Here is a 20,960-nt window from a genome sequence, read left to right as displayed (position 1 = left end):
CTTTGTGGGTGTGGTTCTGTGTGTGTTCATCAGTGTCATTTGTTGCACCTGTCACTTGTCTCGTCACCATAATGTGTCACACTTATTCTTTATTTAGGTAAATAAAGACAAAGTTGAAGTAAGGGTATTTAATGTGTGATACGTGTCCATGTTGTGCCTGTTGCTCGTCCTCGTTTGAGTCTAGTCCCTGCTGCATGTCTTCTTGTTTGCTTTGTGTCATAAATAAAATGGGTCTATTAATGCAGTGTCCTGCCTCAGCACCTCACAGTGCATTTAGCTATGACACAACAACTTCTGGCAGACTTGAAAAATTGTGGTCTCCCTGACAGATTTCAAAATGTAAAACATATCTTCAGGGTTGTTGTAAAAAAACAAACGAATGAATTTTTCTCTGTTCTTCTTAGCTTATGTAGTGACGTCATCCCTACATGTTGCCCACTCAGTTGGCCTGTTTCTCAGGTGTAAGTCTGGTGCTTTCTGCCCACAGTCACACCTGTGGTTCATTTCTTATCCCCATTATTAGTATTGCATGGTTATCAAGGGCCTTTGTTAAGTCTCATGATCCTCATCTGCACGGCTGACTTGTGAAACTCAGGTATTATTTTTCATTTCCTGTATGGCTTTTTACGTGTTTTGATTTACTGGTAAAAAACAACAACAAAAATATATAAACTGTCTATGATTGCATTGTCTGCGTGTGCTTGTGAACATGTGAACATCTTCTGGGTCTCAAATTAGCGTCGACCCCTGTCTGGGGACTGATGTGTGCTGTAAGCTTCTTTAACCTGCTGCTCCTGATGAAGGTTCTGCAGAAACTTCTCCAGTTTTTGGTTGGTCCTCTCCAGTTACCTTCTAGACCCAGTCATCAGGTTCATCCAGGAAACAATTACATCGACCTTCTGCTTCATCCATACCCCCTCAGGACCCATTAGGTATCTGGGCAAGGAGATGGTGGTCATTCAAGACACTTGAGAACAGTCCTAATGTACTGTACATATTCCTTCATTCCTTCATGACCGAATGTATCAGAATGTCATGAAAGTGCATCGCCACAAAACCTCCACTCATATTTCTTCAATTCTCTGTTTACAAATGAAGGTACAATTTGAAGATACATGGCTCACACCACAATATACATCATTAACTACTAAATATCTTTTCTGTCATTGTCTCCTCTCAGATAACCTATGGATAGTTGTATTCACTATCCTGTTCTCTATTTCACTGAAGGGATGTCACAATGCAGAAATTAATTGACACAGCAGGATTATCAGGTTGCCAGTCCTTGAGAATAACATGAACTTTACAAAATGTTAGCTGTGCTGAGCTGACAGGTCGTACGAGCGAAAATAACAATGTGGTACAGCTATTTGGTGGTGTGGTACAGGCTGAGTGTGGCTAAATTGTAGCTATGAAGGCATGAACTCGGAAGCCTTCAGATGTTGTTCAGTGGGGGCCCTAATGTGTGGCAAGAATGTCAACACTGGCCCGCATTGTTGAGCCAAAGCAGGATGAATCCTGCATGTACCGAATTCTGTTCCCTCCATGAGAATGATGCAAAGCAAAGGTTCCACTCCTCAGTGGGGCAGTTTTGAATGTCCTGTAACTCCTTTTTGCTCGTTGACATCGGCAACATGGTCTTCAGCCGTTGTAGAACATTCCAGATGAAGAATACGGAGAATACGCCTCTTCTGGATATAAATCTGTTTGTAGATATATAACATTTAAACCAGCAGTCACATCTCAGCGTAGCATAGTCTGAACACGTAGTCTGAACACATAGTCTGAACACGTAGTCTGAACACATAGTCTGAACACATAGTCTGAACACGTAGTCTGAACACAGTCTGAATATAGTCTGAACACATAGTCTGAACACATAGTCTGAATATAGTGTGAACACATAGTCTGAACACATAGTCTAAATATAGTGTGAACACATAGTCTGAACACATAGTCTGAACATAGTCTGAACACATAGTCTGAACACATAGTCTGAACACATAGTCTGAACATAGTCTGAACACATAGTCTGAACATATTCTGAACACATAGTCTGAACACATAGTCTGAACACGTAGTCTGAACACATAGTCTGAACACATAGTCTGAACACACAGTCTGAACACATAGTCTGAACACATAGTCTGAACATAGTCTGAACACATAGTCTGAACATAGTCTGAACACATAGTCTGAACACATAGTCTGAACATAGTCCGGCTGTGCTGCTTCCTGGGGCTTCCCTGTGTTTGCCAAAAAAACTCATCCTGTTTTATTTTGTTTTCATATTAAACTTGTTCATGGTCTGCCTTAGTATCCTGTTTCTGACTGCCTGCATGTTTGACAAACATGAAATTTCATAAAGCAAGGCTGGACAGTAGGCCTGCAAAACATAGTGCAGTGGTGCAGGAGGTGAGTTTAAGAGTTTAAGAGAGTTTACTGTGGAAATATAAAAGGTTTAAAGACATACACAGAATGCCAGCTTAGTATAATCATAAAATGGTACTTTTAATGTAAAGGTAAACTTCTTGACCTGTAACATTAGGTAAATCTCTATGCAATTCTGATACATCAGTATTAGAATGTGGCAAGCAAAGTAACACTTGTACAGAAACAGATGTACAGAAACAGTTGTGGATGGCAAATTTTTAGACTTTTAATCTGCATTTTAATCTGACGGGGCTACTGTTTCATACATATCAGGCAATACAAGTTCAGCAACTTTTAAAATCCTCACAGAAAACCAACTTACTTGTGTTATTAAATTTGTTTTTTGTCACTGCTGGTCTCAATTTGAATGATTTCTAAATTATTGATCATGTCAGGACCCCATTGCCAAAAAATGACATGCTTAAGAAAACCACATAATTTGAAAATAAAAATCAATACACTTGAAAAAATTGCAAAAAATTACAAGGGAACGCAATGCCGCCACGTTCTTTGAAAACAAAAATGCTTCTGGGTGTAAGAAGCATGATAAAAGTCTTTCAAAAATATATGCACATCACGGAATTCATATAGCTAATTTGAGCTGTATTACAACACTGGTTTTCATTGGGACTATGTTATTGTATCATGTCATCGCAGAATGGAATCAATAAAAATCAGTTTTAGGTTTTTTTTTTATTATCTTTGTGTAAACTGCCCCATGCTCTGTGTTAGCTCTGATATGATCCACAAAATGAAATGGTTTAAAAGATAAATGGGCAAGTTTATGTGTGGAAAGATAATGAGGCGAGGGGTTAAATCTTGGAGCATGAGACTTAACCAAAACTGACTTAAGAATAAATGGCCTCAGCTTTAAGCCAGAGAAGCAGGCGAGGCCTGGCTAGCCCGTTGATTGTCTGACAAGGTCATTTCAACCCCTTGGGCTTAGATGCCCTCTTTAGCCAATAAAATGACTTTAAGAGGCTCTAAAACAATCTGAACTTTCTGATAGATACTCTGTAACACAACAACGCAATGAATGTGTGTACAACAGGAGTAGCTAGATTTGAAGAAGAAAATATTAAACATTTTATTATTCTTATTAGTAGTAGTAGAACTTTATTGTCATTACACATTGTTATTCATTATTATTGCTATTCAATACATACATAAAAGAAATATAAGATTTTTTTCCCAAACAGCCTTGTTATGCATTATATAGGCAATGGGTCCTGATGTTTTTTTTATACCCTTTGTATTGTGTTGTGTTTGCTGGAGTATTATTGCTATACATGATTATACCAGGTGATATAGGCCGGGCTGATTGTTTAACTGATCACATACTAACATAATACAGCCCGTCCTTCTTCTAGCAAGTCTAGAATATAGATGTCCTATTACCCAATTTAAGTGTGTGATGCAGTGGCGGCCCCTGACAAATATCTCAGGGGGGGCAATTGTTGTGATGACATCCAAGGTGACCTCACAAACAATTTTAAACATGGAGAGGCCAGATTTACCATTAATTAAATAAACTGAATCTTTCCCACTCAATTTCTGTATTCTCAGACAGCATTTTATTTTGGGTGTTGCATTTAAAAAATTTTTTTTAAATTTTTACTAATTACATTAATCACTTGTACTGAAATTTTGCTCGTCTCTCTTTAAAACCAGCAAAGTGATCAATAACCCTCTCATTAAAGTCAGGCATGTTCCTGACCAGTTCTCTCTCCATCGAAAGCATGGCCAGTGCATTGAGACGTTCCTGTCCCATTGCATTTCGCAGGAATGTCTTTATTCTCTTTAAGGTTGAGAAACACCTTTCCGCTTCAGCCGTTGTCATGGGAGTGGTTATGAGGATGTTTAACAGAGTCACAGTCTCTGAAAAAGTCTCCTGGAGGTTGTACTGCAGTAGAACCTGATATAATGCCAGTGCACCACAGCAGCTTTTGAATTCAGGACTCTCATAGATAAGTGACAGCTCCGTCTTGAGCTTTGCCTTATTCAGCATGGGGTATGCCATGATGGTGGTGTTCAGAGCCTCAGCAGGAAAAGTACGACAATGCTGTTCAAACATGTCTCCTTGTAGCAGTGTGGCACCGACAAGGTGGTCAGTGAAGGAGAACCTTTCGTTAGCATGAACCAGGATTGTGTCACAGACCTGCGCCCCCACAACACACACACACACACACAGTTTGTTATTTAATTGGGCACAAATATTCCTCTATTATTAAGAGAGTATAGAGATAGATGAAGTGGAAATCAGGTTTACAGGGTGATGAGCAGGTCTTTCATAAATGGTCAGTAATACATGCCCATACCTCTTTAGTCAGCCTTAGTTTCTCTTCTTCTTCCAAGGACCTTCTTGGTCTTGTGGTACCTTTTGCAACTTGCTGCTTCTCAGTGGATGGGTCTTGGTCTCTGAAGGGTGACAGACCAACAGGGTTATGACCAGGTTTTTTATTAAGAAGGTATGAATAATAGATGTGAATGAATACAATAGTATGAATGAATTTTATCTTACCTTATGGCCTGCAAAGTACTTGTGAATCTCTGGAGGGCTTGTTTGATGAACACTGCATCAATGTCCTTCTTCTGCAGTTGCTGGTACAAGACGTCAACATGAGGCATGATTTGATGAAATAGATGAAGGAAAAACTGGAAGTCATCATCTCGCAGCATCCTCAAAAAGCCAGACGCCTCCCTCACTGTAGTGCTATCAAATGAGCCGGTTGTCCTGATTGATTCAAAACACTGTATTAGGTCATCCAGGTTCTCATAGACAGTGTTCACAATTCTGCTGTTGAAGTTCCATCTTGTGGAAGATGCTCTTGGCAGTTTTTTCACCTTCTCTGAGAGATGATGCATGTCACTGACACCTGTAGTCGTCCATGCGATGTCTGTGCCAGTACCGCCATTTGGATGGAACAGAATGCAGGGATAGCAGAACAGGGCGCTCGCTACTTCACAGCCCGCTAGCCATGTTTTCCGTTCATACCAGTTAAGGGAAAAACCCCGGTTATATGTTTTTCCTCCCTTTGTAGACACTTGCTTTATGCTTAAATTTGGCCTCGGTGGCCCTAATTCCTTAGTTGCTAATTTGTCGTCATTGTTACGACGAGAGAATGGCACTTCTTTTAATGACACGATCGAGTTTTTCTGTGTTGAAGGAACGCTGTCCATGTTGAGCAGATTGCGAACTTCCGTAATTTCCCTACGTAACGTCTGACGTAAGCACGTTGGGGCGAGCCCTCCCGGAACCCATAGACATTGCATTGCAGCGCCTACACTTTGAAAAAAAAACTTTTAACATGAGAGTCTACGAGAGCAGTCGGGGCGATTTACAGTTAGACTCAAATCGCCCCAAAAAAGGCGGGACTACAGGGAACGTCATCGCTGATTGGACAATGGCATTCAGAGGCAAGAGACGCTGTCCAGTAGAGTACAGACATAGCTAGTGAAATACCGTGATAGAATGAGAGAAAAAAAACCCTCCTTTTTATCCTGGTGGGGCGTCGCCCAATCGCCCTAATGAACAAGCCGCCACTGGTGTGATGGAAAGACTATAGATGTGCAGTACGTGTATACATGCTGATGTATGTACAATTCGCCATAAGTGGTTGTTTACTGCCACCTAGTGGCCATCACGGGCTATAAAAAGGCTACATGAAGGCTACACGATGATTCACAGGGATCACAGGGTCCTCTCGGTTGTTTGAACATTTTATGTTCTTTTAATATCACATTGCATCCTGTCTACCAGGGTCTGATGCTGCAATTAAAGTGAATATTAGAATCTATCTTATGAAAATTACAAACCTTCAAAGCATCTTCTTCACATATTACCTATGAAATAGCTTACTTTGTTTTTGTTTGTTTACTTGTTTATTTTATTTTTTTTTGTTTGTTGTAGAAAACTATTGTTTGTAGATGTTCAGTGGCTACAGATCAACCACATGGATTGTGACACAAATCCAAAAACATGTGTCATGTGTTTCATTTGAGTAGTTTTCACTGCAGGACAGTAATATTCTTGGTATATGATGGTTAAGGTATTTTAATGTGGATTTTAAAATTTAACAAAATTGTACAGTAAAACAACTACATTTGAAATGTAAGAACTAGGTCAAATTCTTAAGAAGATAGCGAAATTCAAACGAATGTCTCTTTTTAAACACATATTCGACGTTTCTGTGTATTTTTTGCTGTTTTTGTATGTGTTTCAATGTGTCTTTTTAAGTGGAAATACATTCAGCTCTGACACTATGGTAAAGAACTTGCATTATTCGGTCAGGTGAACCGGGAGAGCGGCGGTCCATTCATCGACCTGCATAGAGCACTTATGCCCCCTCCTGGACTAATTTAAATTCTGCATTCGTTGACAAAAGGCAGACATCTTAATACTCTGCTAAATCCATAAAATATTCTGAATACAAATCACCTTTAAAAATAAATAAATAATAACAAAACAATAATAAAAGGATATATTCCAAAAACATACTTTCTCCGATATGCTTTAACTTAAGAAATGTCTTGCATCTAGTTTTTCCACTGACAGAAAATGGGATTTTCAAAGTAGTTTGCTATGCTTTTCATGTCAAGAAGAAAATGCTTCCCGACATGACTTATGTCTTCATGAATGTGTACAAAGCCCAAGAAAAATATGCATACAGTTTCCCACTGACCTAATGGTTAACATGCAACTTGGGGTAGCAGGTTCAAGACATGCTTACGTGTCTCCACGCATGGTTAAGAGAGCTATCCAGAATACATAGGTAACCCACTCCCAACCCACTCCATAGAGTAGATACACAATGACTACTATTGACTATAAAAAATTATTGTAAGAACTTCCAACTTATTGATAACTATGTGTGATATTTGAATACATGATTTAAATATCAGAACTAAATCCTATAAATTCTTTAGGTGGTGAAGAATGACAAATGTTCCATTGGTCTAATTCAGGGGTGATGGACTCCAGTCCTGGGAATTGACCGGCACAGTTCTGTTCCGATTGCCAAGATACTAAAGATGAATAAGAGCACAAAATTACAAAAACTTGCCATAGTCTTTTGCAAAGAAGACTGCCTACATCTGACACTGGCAGCTATTAACCTACCCATTATTAAATGGTAATAAAACCTTTGCAGGTATTTTTTTCTCTGTGAAAAAAGCGAGAGAGAGAGAGAGAGAGAGAGAGAGAGAGAGTCTGGCTGTCAATATGACTGGCACAGAACTAGACTCACTATGATAAAAGTGCACACTAGTTGTCTGGGTATGATCATGTAAGTAATAAGGTCTGGTAGTCATAGCCTGACCAAGATCATAGTTGGCCCAAACTTGAACATATACCTTTAGATCCAGCCATTAACACTGTGAGATTTTCATGGTGCTTCCTACAGTACAGCCAAGGGTTTAGACTAAGCCTTCCAGCACTGCTCTTCTGAGTAGCAGCTTCACGTCTGTGAGTAGAGTGGAGGGTGAGAACAGTACAGTTCCAGCTTTACCAGCTTTGACATTGTACTTAAGTCAGTGAACGCTGCACTAGACTGGGACTGGGAGTCTGAAATGCTTGACTGGGAGTCTGAAATGCTTCATTTTCTTTGAGAATGAATGAGTAGTGTGTTCACACAGTACACTATGACTGCAAAAAAGTCATAATATAGCATTATTAATTGAACCCCACAGGGCACACTAGCTTCAAGAGCATTTGCTATTTTGTATCATACTATTTCAAGCCCATCATACATCATAGAATGGAAAGCTACATTTACAAATTACAAATATAATAAAAAGGGTTCACTTATTGCCAGATTCACTATGTATGCATCAATTTATTTCCATCAAGTTAGCCTGACTAGTGCTATGACCTCAGGGTCTGTGCATTAACATAAAGGTCAGTGTCAGCTCAACTGCACGTCACCGTAGATGGACATAAGTTGGCAATAATTATTGCTTATTCTTACTCTGGTGCATGATAATGGAAAACTAAAATGGACTATTGACGTGGTCCATCTCCCACACAATTACCATAGAAAGTAAAATAGTGGCTTCGGGGTGAACTACTGACCACAGTCTAGAAAACAGAACAGCGGACTTATAAAGGGTTAAAAGAAAAGTACACCAAAGTACTCTATCTCTCTCGATCAAAACAAGAACAAAAGCACAGTAAAAAACAGGGCACTGAGCCCCTACTCACAAGGCACAAAGCTTCATGATTGTATTTCATTTACACCACATCCATCTGATGATCCCAATGATCTGTACAGGAGTTTTGGGTCTGGCCTGTGGGTTTAAGACACAGACGCGTGGCTGAAACAGCTGTTCTCCACCACAGCTCTCCTCCCAGTCCTCTCCAGTCCTCACTTATGTTGAGCACATCTACTGCACCAATCAGAGGACTCCACACATGTTCCTGCAGTAAGCATGAAAAATATCACCAGCCCACACTCACTGACACTGGTTTGAGTGGGAGCAATTCATATTTGAAAAGTGTCAAATAAAGGTGTCAACTAATGTTGGTTAGGTTACTCAGTGGATTATGTTTCATATGAGCACTTCATATCCATTTATATTGTTTGATTTGAGGTATTTTAGTAATACTGACTTTAACCAAAGTGTCATTGTACTGTTCAGAAATTGCTCACACTTCAGAGATTGACACAGCATGTGTTTGATGCAACTAATATAAACATCTTTGTTTCAGAACAAAACGTTTAACTTGTGTGCATATTCATGTATCAATCTGTATACATAAGGTTTACTATTAATTGGTTTCTAAGTTATGTACATGTACCCGTATGGTAACACTATTCCTAGACATCTACATTCATGTAAAGTATCAAGATGATTTTTCTAAGTATATTTTTACTTATATAGCACATTTAAAAACTAAAGTTCTGTACAAGGAACATTTCCAGCCTCTTATCACGGACTTCACACATCCTGTTGGAGTGTGAGCAGGTGAAGGCTTCATCTTATGGTTGGAATTAAGAAAGTTCATAGCGGCACATCTTCAGGACCATATCCATATTTTAAGGTACATTTTCAGGGTCTAACATAGGACTACTTCAACAAGTCATCAGTCAAACTAATGACATGAATAAAGGTGCTTTTGTATAGAACTCACTAGAAAATTATAAAAGGTTTATGACTACAAAATATTTGGCAGATGTAACTTGATTATTCAGAGAGCTGATGGCACTGATGATGGCCTCTTCATTGAAGTCTCCATGAAACACAGGAACATTGTTTGATGTCTTCAGGAGAACACATGCAGATGAGTCCATCAGGAGGGTCTATGGGGATCAGGCTGGTCTGAAGAACAGACAAACAGGAACTCCCCTTTGGGGTTGAGCTTACATCAACATCAGAAGAGACAGGACGGGCAGATGTACAGCTCGGCAGAGACAAGAACCAGAGTTAGTTAGCTCTGTCCGGAATGCACCAGAGAGTTGTATATGATTAACAGGGTACAATAGTGTCCGTGGCACAGCTATCTGTAACAGCTTAGCTAAAAAGACAGAGCCAAACGTAACGCAGACATGAGGGCTCCCTCAGACATCAGTGCCCCTCTGCTCCACTGTCAATAAACCTGTATGAATGCATGAGATCGGCAGGATGTCCGCACCAACGGCTCACTTTACCTTCATTTTCTATGACTATGAAACTCAGGATCTGCACAATTTATCTAACATGAAAATTGATTTCCAAAAGCTTGACTAAACAAATAAGGTTTCAACCTAGATTTTAAAAATAGAAACTGAGTCCTGTGTCCAATTTACTCTGCAGCAGGAGGAATTAAATGAAAATGAAATAAATGAATGAAAATGCTTTGCGCCCTGATGTGACTTTCATAATTTTATGTACTAATAGAAAAACAGCTTCTTCATAAGAAGAACTTTTACTTATATTGTAAATAGCTTATGTATTATGATCATGTAGAATTTGTATGTAAGTATGGCCACATATGTCAGTAACAGTATTTTATAATCAGTACATAATTTGTACTGAGGCAGTCAATGGAATATCAACAATACGGTGCTAATATGATCAAACTTTTTGGGTCTTGTAAGGACTCTAGCTGCCACATTCTGGGATAAGTTTGTTAAAACTTCCTAGAACATGAAGTTAGCAGGGGGGTACAGTAGTTCAATCTTGAGGTAATATAAGCATGAACTAGTTTCTCTGCATCATGTACAGACATGTGTATTTCAGAGCTTTGCAGTATTTTCCAGATGAAAGTAGACTTCTTTGGTAATATAACCTATATGTACATCAAAGGATAGGTCAGGTTGGACTGTGACGCCAAGGTTTTTCACAGCTGGGCTAGGGCTATAGCAATATACATATCCTCAGGCTCTTTGAAAAACCATATAGCTACATGCATTAAAGATTGGTAAGGTCAGTGATTTTTTTACTCACTGGTAATAAAATCCAGAGTTTAAATCAATTTTGCATGAATTAAAGATCATGTCGTCTACAATTCTTGCATCTTACTCTATTGCTTTTGTGGAAATCCCCTAAGAGCACCTTTCAAAGTCTGCAGTGGTTCTGAGGGGTTTGGTCTCCTTGATTCTTTTCTCAGGTGTGTGGTACACTCATCCAGAGGATGACCGGTTCCAAAGAAAGGTCACTTCTTAGGCCACGGCAAAAAGGTTAGTGAGATATTCAAGTGAGACAGTGACCTCGAAGAGATTTCAGTCTTCTGTGAAACTGCAGTAAGCTCAGTGTTGCTGAATCACACCTGCCAAGTACTTCTGGGGAGATGACTTTGTTGGACATGCCAAAGTACGCAACAAGACAAGACCTCATGTTTCCATCTAGCAGGGCATCAACATGAAGGGGTTTGCCTCTCTCACTCCCTTTCTTTCACTCTCTTAAGTAAGCGTAGAAATGTTCCTTTAAGAGCACTTAAGTGAGTATCAGCAAGTAAGTGAGCATTTAAAGTGGCAAATGAGGCAAATTCTAGCAGAACTGACAAATGTTAGTAGGAGTTTAAGTGCTAACTAGTTCCAAACATTTCTTCTCTACTGATCGTTGTAGCTCTTTTAGTGTGAAGTACTGAAAGACCCATTTTCCAGTAGAACAAGATCTACCTGTGGTGATCCATTACATCTCTCAAACTCTGCCATTATTCTGCAACACTCTTTGAAAACCATCCATTGAAGCAGTTTAAGAACCCTGCTTTCTTGGGAACGAGAGAGCAAGACAATATCTTAACAGTTCTACAGAGACACCTTGACACTTCTTAACCTTTACTTTGCTGTAGTGTAGGAAACCAGTATGCCATGCTAGCATTTATTATTCCCACATTTTTTGTTTGAAGATTGAAATGTAGCTGTCAAATATCCACATAGCATTAACAATTACAGAATTAACCATCTAATTAAATCACGTTCATGATTTTCACATCTTCGTAATTATTTTCCTGTTCTTTGTCCTTAAGCCCCCTCATCAGGGTGGACAGCAGTTGAGGTCACAGAGAAGTAGCGACTGCAATGGGCTGCTTGACCCAGTTGGTTTTAATATTGCTTTAATATTAACTGTGGACAGTCAGGCAGTCACATGTTATTTGAACATAACTGTCTGTATATATAGCAAAGCCAAGTGTGTTTGTGGTTTGTAAGCCCTATTATTAGGATCTAATTGTTTTAATACAATCATACGAGAACGTTGCATGTCTATCTGATTTGTCTTTTGCATTTTTTGTGCTTCAACAATAATCTCTTCCACGAATGTATTATTGGTCTATTAAGTGATACCTTTTGTAAAGGCATCGTCTTAATACACAATCGTGTTGCAAGACACGTATGACAGGACGTGAAGTGTTACTAATTTATGCTTTTATTACATACAGAAGACTTTCTAGAGTTTACCAGGGAGACGCAAAAAATGTTTGTCTCAGAAAATATGTATTGGATCTATGCTGGCAATTTATTGTGATGTGACCTATTAATACAAGCTGGAATGTTCCTACAGTCCAAGTTTTTAAAGAAACAAAAAACAATACTTTTTAAAAACTTTATTCTTTGACCTGGTATAAATGCACACCAATTAAAATAATCTATGGATTTTACAGTCAGATTTCTGATGATGATATGATGTCGGGTATTTTCCAGGGTGGGGCGGGGGGTTGAAGAAAGAGACAAACGGAGAGAAACAAAAAGAGAGGTAGAAATGGCTACAGCAGGCACACACATAGACACATAACCTGGAAATGGACACCTGTATTTCTGGAGTCTTGCATGGACACATGCCATTCAGTCAGCAGCAAGTGAACAGACATGGAGAAGAATACACCAACATGCAGAGCGACACAGAGCCACAATTTTAACAGTTCTTCTCTTTTTCATAAGGTAAAAACCAAGAACAGCTCTTAGGAAACTTTTTTGTTATTTTTGTTTTTCCCCTTAAATATAAATTCTGAAATATACAAAAAAAAGCATGTTATACATTTGTTCCCTTTGAGTCCTAGAACGTCAACCTTTAGATGTAACCTACATCTTATGAACCTCCACCTAACTAGATTACAAGCTAGCTATTATAGGGTACCAGTCCCACATGACATTGAAAAAAGGGAGAACAGAAAGGTCAGCAGCAGATTAATTATATCTTTTCTAAATGCAGTCCAAGGCCCTTCGACACGATACGCTGTATTGCCCTTAAGCCATGGATAACAGCGTACAACTGGTAGTGTGGAAAAATTAGAAGTGGTGGACTAGGAATGATGGCACAAAACCCAGCTGACTGTAAGTCCCCAGCCTCCTGCCCAAAGCAATCTGTGCTGTCTCTCACTCTCTTAGCATGTAGCATGTTTGGAGATAGCACTAATGATGTGACAAGTTAAGGCATTTTTTTTGAGGACCTGAGGATTTTAACGAGGCACACATGAGGTGAGGAAAAGCTCGGAACATGTCACAAACGGAACGGGAGCAGAGAATAAAATGGTGGGAGAGCCACGTCAACGTCTATGTTTTTTTTTTTTTTTTTTGTGGGGTGACAGCAGAGTTCGTTGATCAAGAGGGAAGTCAAAGAAGTCGAAGCAATGAGTCTTCAAAGAGTACTACCTCCATGTGCAGTATGATAGACATTTTGTAGGTTCCTAGTCTGTCACTGTTTACTTCTTTTTCTTCCTCTTAGTCTTTCTTCCTGACAGAAATGAATTCAGTTTAAGGATTCATTCAGAACAAGCGTTCAGAAGTCCTGGGCATCTCTCAGTGTCTGGGCCCCTTGAACAAGGTCTATCTCATCTCACACTTTGTTCACAGCCACTGCTAAAGACTAAAGACTGGGTCCTGCTTTACAGAATAGGAATACCTGCAATTCCCTACAAAACATTGTAAATGACATGCATCTACAACAATTCCTATACTCCCTAACTTCATTGGAACAACAGAGGCCATTTGATCGGCTAGATCAAAACCAAAAACTGGATGAAAAGCTAATATATATATATGTTTGTGTATTATCTGCTTTGGTAACAACAAATTCATGTCCAGCGACAGGCATCCTGTTCTGAACAGTCAGCTGAACCGCAAACCCATATGATCATTCCGGTATGTTCTTTCCTCGGGACCTGTCCTTCTGACCTTTTTCCTTCAATAATATGAGCAGGTTTGATTGGATGGAAGTTTTCATTGATCCGTCCGAGTCTCTTCCCTCAGAGTCGCCTCCCTAACGAGAGCGTCTCGTCTGGAACCGGGGCACCTGGGCTGCTTTTTGTCATAAGGATGTCCGGGCTGTGAGGGACAGGGCTATTGTACTGAGGGCAGAGAGAGTGGACACACTGGAGGCAGATCCGATTGCGTTGGGACCTGGGGAGGAGCGAAGACAAACGGGAATGTGAAAAGGTGCTTAAGGACAAATGCATTTAAGGACAAACACACTGAAACTGAGCGAAGTGGATGGATGTGGGAAGTCTTGGGAATTTGGAGATTATCTTTGTTGAAGCAAGTAAAGGCAACATAACCATAGAGGTCACTGATCATTATGTTGAGAGCAAATATACTATTTGTTCAGGACAAACACAAATCACATTTGGTAAGTGAGACCAATCCAACAATTGCTACAATTCGAACAAACACCAAAATAAAATAAATGATAAATTGCTGAAAGTATATTATCCTAATAATTCAGTGCTTTAATAATTCAGCAATTCAGTAATCCAGTCAATAATTCAGTAGTTCTGTGGTACAATACTAATAGTTTGATGCGTACATGTTTTGCCAGTAGCTGGATCTGAACATAACTCTACACAATCTTCTCCCATTGTTGGTGTTTAGTCTCTGTTAGCGTTAGCGCACTCTTCCACTCTGACTCCTCTCCCAGCAGCACCTCTTCTACAGAGTGCTGAGAATCAGGTACCTGCTATTCTGGGGATGGTGATTTGTCTGCTGCTGCTTCCCTCTCCTCCCTCTCCGAAGGGTTTGATCTGAATGATGTACTCCTCATCAGGAGGCAGAGACAGCTCCACCGAAGTGGTGTTTGTCTCCATGACTCGAGGCCGGCTGTGACGATTCTGCTTGTACAGAACCTACAGGGCAAACGCACAGGTCACAGGAATGTTCTTGAAGGCTTTGGGAGCAAGCTAAAGCTAGGGACCAACGACTCAGTGAGCTGAAAGACTTATCTCCACAAACAGCCATATTTACGCAAACTTCATAGATCAGATTCAGTTCTCATATTGATGGCGCTGAAATGGACCGCAAGCAGGTCAGTTCCATTATTGACGGGAAAGGAACCAGAATGCCACTCACCTTATATCCCGTAACCTCAGATTCATTCTCCAGAGCTTTCACTTGCTCCCAATTCAGAATGATCTTGGAGTTGGAAGTGTTCCACATGACCTTTACAGGGGGCTGGCTGGGTGCTGGAAATGAATGGTAGAAGAAATACTTTCAGATCTTTGGGGAACAAAACCTAAAAAGGTTGTACATCATTTTTCTGTACCAGTAATTCATTGATTGACTTCTCGCAGGCACTTTTTAAAATGTGTTTGCTTACGAGGCTTCTTGGTGGTCACGTTGACTGCGGTGCTTGGTGGCCCAGCTCCAGCAGTATTGTAGGCCCTCACTGTTATATAGTACATGCTGCTCCCTCTTAACCCCTGAATAATGGCTGAAGTCCGATTTCCCACCGTCCTTAGCACACTAGCCATGTCCTCTTTTTCCTTCTTCTCCCAGTATCTCAACTGCAGAGATAAAAGCATAATAATTCCTTCAGGGGCAGCTCAGCACTGATGTATGACACACACACATGCACACACACACACACACACACACACACACACACACACACACACACACACACACACACACACACACACACGCACGCACACACACACACGCACGCACGCACGCACGCACGCACGCACACGCACGCACACACACACACACACACACACACACACACACACACACACACACACACACACACACACACACACACAGCTCAGCACTGATGTATGTAAAAAAACGTCCCAGAACTGAAAGGCTTGTCTTTATGATTAAACACACACACACACACACACACACACACACACACACACACACACACACACACACACACACACACACACACACACACACACACACACACACACAAAAATTCAAATGCCCTTTGCATATCAGGGTTCCTGCCTATCTGCTTCTCACTGGAGAAGGTGTTCTGGAGGTCTGGATACATAGCCACTGAAGTATAAGGAGTATTTAAATGACGAATCATGAAAGGTGGCATTTCTCAGCTGTTGGGTTTACTGATTAAACCTGTCTCTGCCTCTGTGTGTGTGTGTGTGTGTGTGTGTGTGTGTGTCTCCCCCAGGATTGCCTAGGCCGAACAAGCAAGTGGTGGGAGATGGCACAAATAGAACATGTCCTTTCTGCTCATTGTGAAACTGCTGGTGGAGGATGAAAGGATGAACCTCATGGGATTCATCACCCCCTTCAGTGGCTCTTCTTAAGACTCAACTTCTCTCATTGCCCTCAACTCCCGTGTTCTGTTAACTTCAAAATGCACGTAGTCAGAAAACAAAGCCAGAGGCCAGTGCTTAAAAACAACAAACCCAACATGTTTATATATATATATATATATATATATATATATATATATATATATATATATATATATATATATATATATATATATATATACCTGCAAATTTCTATATATCCCACTTTTGATTTGTGTGTGTGTGTGTGTGTGTGTGTGTATATACATATATATATATATATATATATATATATATATATATATATATATATATATATATATATATATATATATATATATATATATATATATATATATACACTATTATACTAACTATATATACACACACACACACACTTGTGTATTTTTCTTTTTTTCTTAGCATCATAAAGGTCTGCTGAATCAGCACTGGCTGTATGCAGAGCTAATGGAGAAGAAAGAAAATGAACAAAACAAGTGTGTGAGGACCAAGTCAGAGATGAAACCACTTGCTACATGCTATTAGGCAGGTTATCCGCTGCCCAAAATGCATGAACAACTTGACAGTCATCAATACTGCAGCAGAGCAAAGATTTAAAGCCTTATTAGTTACTCAGTGTAGCACAAAATCCCACACTCAAGCCCCAAACACAAACATAGATTTTTCTGATGTGTGGGTAATGGGGGGAAAATGAAAACGAATCATTTTTGGGGCTGAAAAAACAAAACCTATACGACATTCAGCACAGCCATTGTCTACTATGCAGAGTTAAAAACATGCCAGAACAGCTCCATAACTATTCTTAAAAGAATAGTTAATCCCCAAATACATTATAGAGAATCAAATCTAGTAGGCATTTGTTAGTATAATAGTGTTCCCAGCCCACATTCAGGATTAGAGCTGCACTTACAAATACTGCTTTACCTTCTCTCAAAACACCTGACGTGATTCATTCACAATTCATAAGGCTTAAATGGATATGTAGGAACAGGAAATATACACAAAAAATGAATAGTTAAGGAGTACTGCTTGACTGAGAGTCAGACACGTTGGCATAATGTAAATCAGAGCTTCCATTTAAGCTTTTGTTCACTGCTGGCAGATTTCGCAAAGTGAAAGTGAGTGCGGCAAAGTGAATGAGCGACAAGGATGCGCATGTGTAGAGCCCCTGCATTTAAGGGTGGGAAACCCTTGATCAGTCGGGCTGCTCGTTCAGCCTCCTGTTGGTGTGGTTGGTAGCGGGTAGTGTGCATTTATTCATTTCGTGCTTGGCATTTGGAGCTTGCCAGAGCAGATGCTGGGGAAAGTAGCTGAACCACAATCAGACATTCTGGGCTTTCTCTTTTATCATGTTTGATTAAAGGTGTTGGGTTTCATATTGATTAAAGTATTTTAAGAAATTAAAGTGTCTTTTATCTTTGTTTTATGATGTAATTCAGTAGTATCAGGTGCCCTGATCGGGAGCACATCAGGGTTTGGTAGATCTAAGGCAGGCTTAAGCTGGCAAGTTCAAGTCTGTGAATATTTTATGAACTGTGCATTTCATTGGTCTTTTATAAATGGAAGTTCATTGTATCTAGTTTTCTTTGTTGATGATATTACCAATGTTTTTGTGTGCCTTTTATGTACGAAGGGTTTCCTGTGTGTTTCCACAATGTATGATTTTATACCATATCTTGATTTCTAGTGATCAATTAGTGTGGTGTAAAAGTTTTTAAGGAACAACTGAAGGCTTTATTAGGATTGAAATTAAAGTCTCTATTATTGACTATGCATGTGATTCCATGGTGGTGCTTTTAAAAAGATCCAAGCTGGTCCCTGTTACACAGAGCATTTCCCTAGTACCTCATAGCCAAGAACACGCCTTCGACTTGTGCTCCATGGGAGGGCTTTCCATGTCACCTCAGCTTCTGACGCAGAGAGGCTCTGGGCTCGAACTCTGGTCGGTGCTCTGCCAGGCTCTGAGATCACAGAAAACAAGGTCATAAACAGGTTGATCTACCACACCACTGAGAAAGAGTACCTCGTTAACACTAATCCCAGTGGGGAGACATGCAAAACTGATCAAGAGCACTATGATATCAGTTAGCTACTCCCAGGGGTGAGCTTAAACCATTAAAAATTATTTATGATGGGTTGAGCTTCTTAAGTGACATCACAAGCATCTCCTTTCAAATTACAAACTTGTAATTATGATTTGAAATTAGACCAAAATATCTATCTATATAATCAGAATTAGACATCCACGAGCAAGTAACCATTTAACAAGCATGAATATCCAGTGCAGGGGTTTACTAAGGTACTTTCAACATCGCAAATATAAAGGACATGTTTAGTTACAAATATGTATGTAGACTCACCCTCCTCAGCAGAGTAGATGGTGACTATAGAACCAAAGGGCCCTTCACCCTTGTTGTTGTAGACTCCCACTTTGACCTGGAACTTGGAGAAAGGCTGGATGCTTTCATTCTTGAAGACATATCTGGAAGCTTCAGCAGAGGGCACGGCGGCTTGCATCCAGCCCGTAGCGGCAAAAGGTCGAAATGCGACTACGTAGCCGAATCCCGGGCCGTTCTGAAGTTCCTCCGGCACAGGCTGCGGTAGGCACGTGCACAAACCCACACGCACACAGACACACGCGCACGCAAACACACACGGGAGCGTTATTACACCCTCCTCAGCATCGTAGCTCTTTTAAAGTTAAAAGCCGTCATGTCCGTTATTTTGCCCGAGCACTTTACAGGGTGCAGTGTTTCCTTTAGTGAGCACGGCAGGCCCAAACGGCCCACTATTCGGACCCAGGAGCGCTCTTGTCTGAAACGGGAGCCCAGTGGCTGACGCGGTGGACGGCTCTTCCTGACACCTGACAGCCCAGTGCTTCATGCGTTACGCGGACTGATGCTCTCTGCTGGGAGGAGAGCAGCAATTCCTGCTCTGGTCTTACATATCCGGAGGCTGCCATACAGTGAGCTGCGTCATCTATAACCGGCTGCTTTTTGGTGCTTGTCAAAAAGCAGATGGGAAATAGTTCCATACCTTGTCAGATATGTCTGTCACGGAGACAGGCTCCGATTCAGATTGATGGTGTCGAATCTGATCACTGGGCTCTACTCAGCGAGACCTATGTACAGGCGTATGCAGCCAAAGACGTTATTCTTTCCCTATTGCTTATCGCTTTGAGAGCTTGGTCATCAACATAACTCTCTTGTGTTTCTAGAAGGATTCTACATGGCACGTCAAACAGGATTATTGACGGCAAATCCAAAATGTAGAAAAAGATAAAAACAAGGGAAACCAGGACTCTTATAATGATTTGAATTTCTGGGAAAGAAAAATCAAGGAAATGGGAATGATAATATTGTTAATGTTACTGCATTGTCTCCAATGCAGTAAGCAAACACACATGAGTGAATTCCACATAATCCAAGTTTGTTACACCAACACACTCGTGCGCACCTGCGTTGAGTTGCTCTACATAAACTAGATGAATAAATGAAAATGTAAATGTAATCAAGCACTCTGCAGCACCCCACTGTTAAATAAGACACTTTCAACAACAATTTACCAAAAACGAAGCCAAGAATCCAGAGACGCAAGCGTACACAAGTGTGCGTGGCCTATCTTTAACATGGTGGGAACAAATTAAAATAATGAATAGGATTAAATGTGTTACTACTGCAGTAAAATAAGTACTGAAGTATTGAAGTTATTATTTCAAAGACAAGGCACTCTCACAGAATTCCATCATTTGGCAGTGAGATATTTTAACCTCAACAGACAATGCTGACGTTCTTCACACTTAGCTCTTCAAACGCAGAACAATAGAAAATCTGTTATAAAAACAGAATGACAGACAGCAAATATAATCTTTTAAAAAGTGGTTCACAGCTTGTTAGAAAACTTCTTAATCATATTGACGGCTCAAAAGAGTTTCTTAACTTTCTCCAAGTTACTGCTTTTCAGTTATTGCTGTTTAGCAAAAATAATGCCATACCTTACACAAACCATTTTTCCAAAAGCTTTGATGAGATGGTGCCTAGTCAGGTTATTAGATTAGGTATGTTGGTTTGTTTATGTGAATTTTAAGGATAAAGCAGCCCTGAATATGTTAACTTGCCTCTGAAAACCTGTAAAATAGTCCTGACATTTACATTTACAGCTCATGCCCAAAAGTGCTTTGTCGTGTTCATGGAAGTAATTGTAAGACCATGGATGACAAAGTAATATCAAATACAAAATCAACAACTGAAATGGTAAGTGCGAAGTCTCAATTTAGTCGCCTACAAAAAAGAATTCAGACTTGAATTGAAAGTCGTCGCTAATTACTCTCAACTCGGACTCGTCCAAAATAACTTGTGAACAATGATTCAGTCATGATTCAGTTATCCAGTGTGTGGGTTATAAAAAAGTACTTTCTTTGTACTTTTTATCCCCTCCTTTTCTTCAGTGATTTGGGATGCAACCCCTTTTCTCGTGACGTATCACAACATTGCTATTCACCAGTGGGAAGTCAGAGAGAAGCGTTAAATGTAAACAAAGGAGGGTTGTCATGGCTTCG

At 40.0% G+C, this 20,960-nt stretch overlaps 2 protein-coding genes across 2 annotated transcripts in view; both read right to left on the bottom strand.

Annotated features, from left to right (window-relative positions):
* Nucleotides 1-3,563: 3,563 nt before the first annotated feature.
* Nucleotides 3,564-5,909, bottom strand: LOC143521321 (zinc finger MYM-type protein 1-like). Its single transcript, XM_077014082.1, has 3 exons — nucleotides 4,955-5,909; nucleotides 4,752-4,851; nucleotides 3,564-4,591 (listed from the first exon to the last, which is right to left on the bottom strand). Exons 1-3 carry the CDS (start codon nucleotides 5,704-5,706, stop codon nucleotides 4,064-4,066), a joined length of 1,380 nt encoding a protein of 459 aa, XP_076870197.1. The 5' UTR covers nucleotides 5,707-5,909; the 3' UTR covers nucleotides 3,564-4,063.
* Nucleotides 5,910-12,400: 6,491 nt separating this feature from the next.
* Nucleotides 12,401-20,960, bottom strand: part of LOC143521131 (contactin-4-like) — a 29,967-nt gene continuing 21,407 nt past the window's right edge. Inside the window, exons 8-13 of the mRNA XM_077013692.1 lie at nucleotides 18,763-18,997; nucleotides 18,248-18,363; nucleotides 15,439-15,625; nucleotides 15,192-15,304; nucleotides 14,800-14,968; nucleotides 12,401-14,249 (exon numbers count right to left, since the gene is read on the bottom strand). Of these exons, the coding sequence (XP_076869807.1) occupies nucleotides 14,158-14,249; nucleotides 14,800-14,968; nucleotides 15,192-15,304; nucleotides 15,439-15,625; nucleotides 18,248-18,363; nucleotides 18,763-18,997 (912 nt within the window). The 3' untranslated portion in view covers nucleotides 12,401-14,157. The remainder of the gene's footprint in view (nucleotides 14,250-14,799; nucleotides 14,969-15,191; nucleotides 15,305-15,438; nucleotides 15,626-18,247; nucleotides 18,364-18,762; nucleotides 18,998-20,960) is intronic.

Source organism: Brachyhypopomus gauderio, chromosome 8 (assembly GCF_052324685.1).
Source record: "Brachyhypopomus gauderio isolate BG-103 chromosome 8, BGAUD_0.2, whole genome shotgun sequence".
Taxonomy (NCBI): domain Eukaryota; kingdom Metazoa; phylum Chordata; class Actinopteri; order Gymnotiformes; family Hypopomidae; genus Brachyhypopomus; species Brachyhypopomus gauderio.
This window is presented reverse-complemented; position numbering and strand designations above follow the sequence as displayed.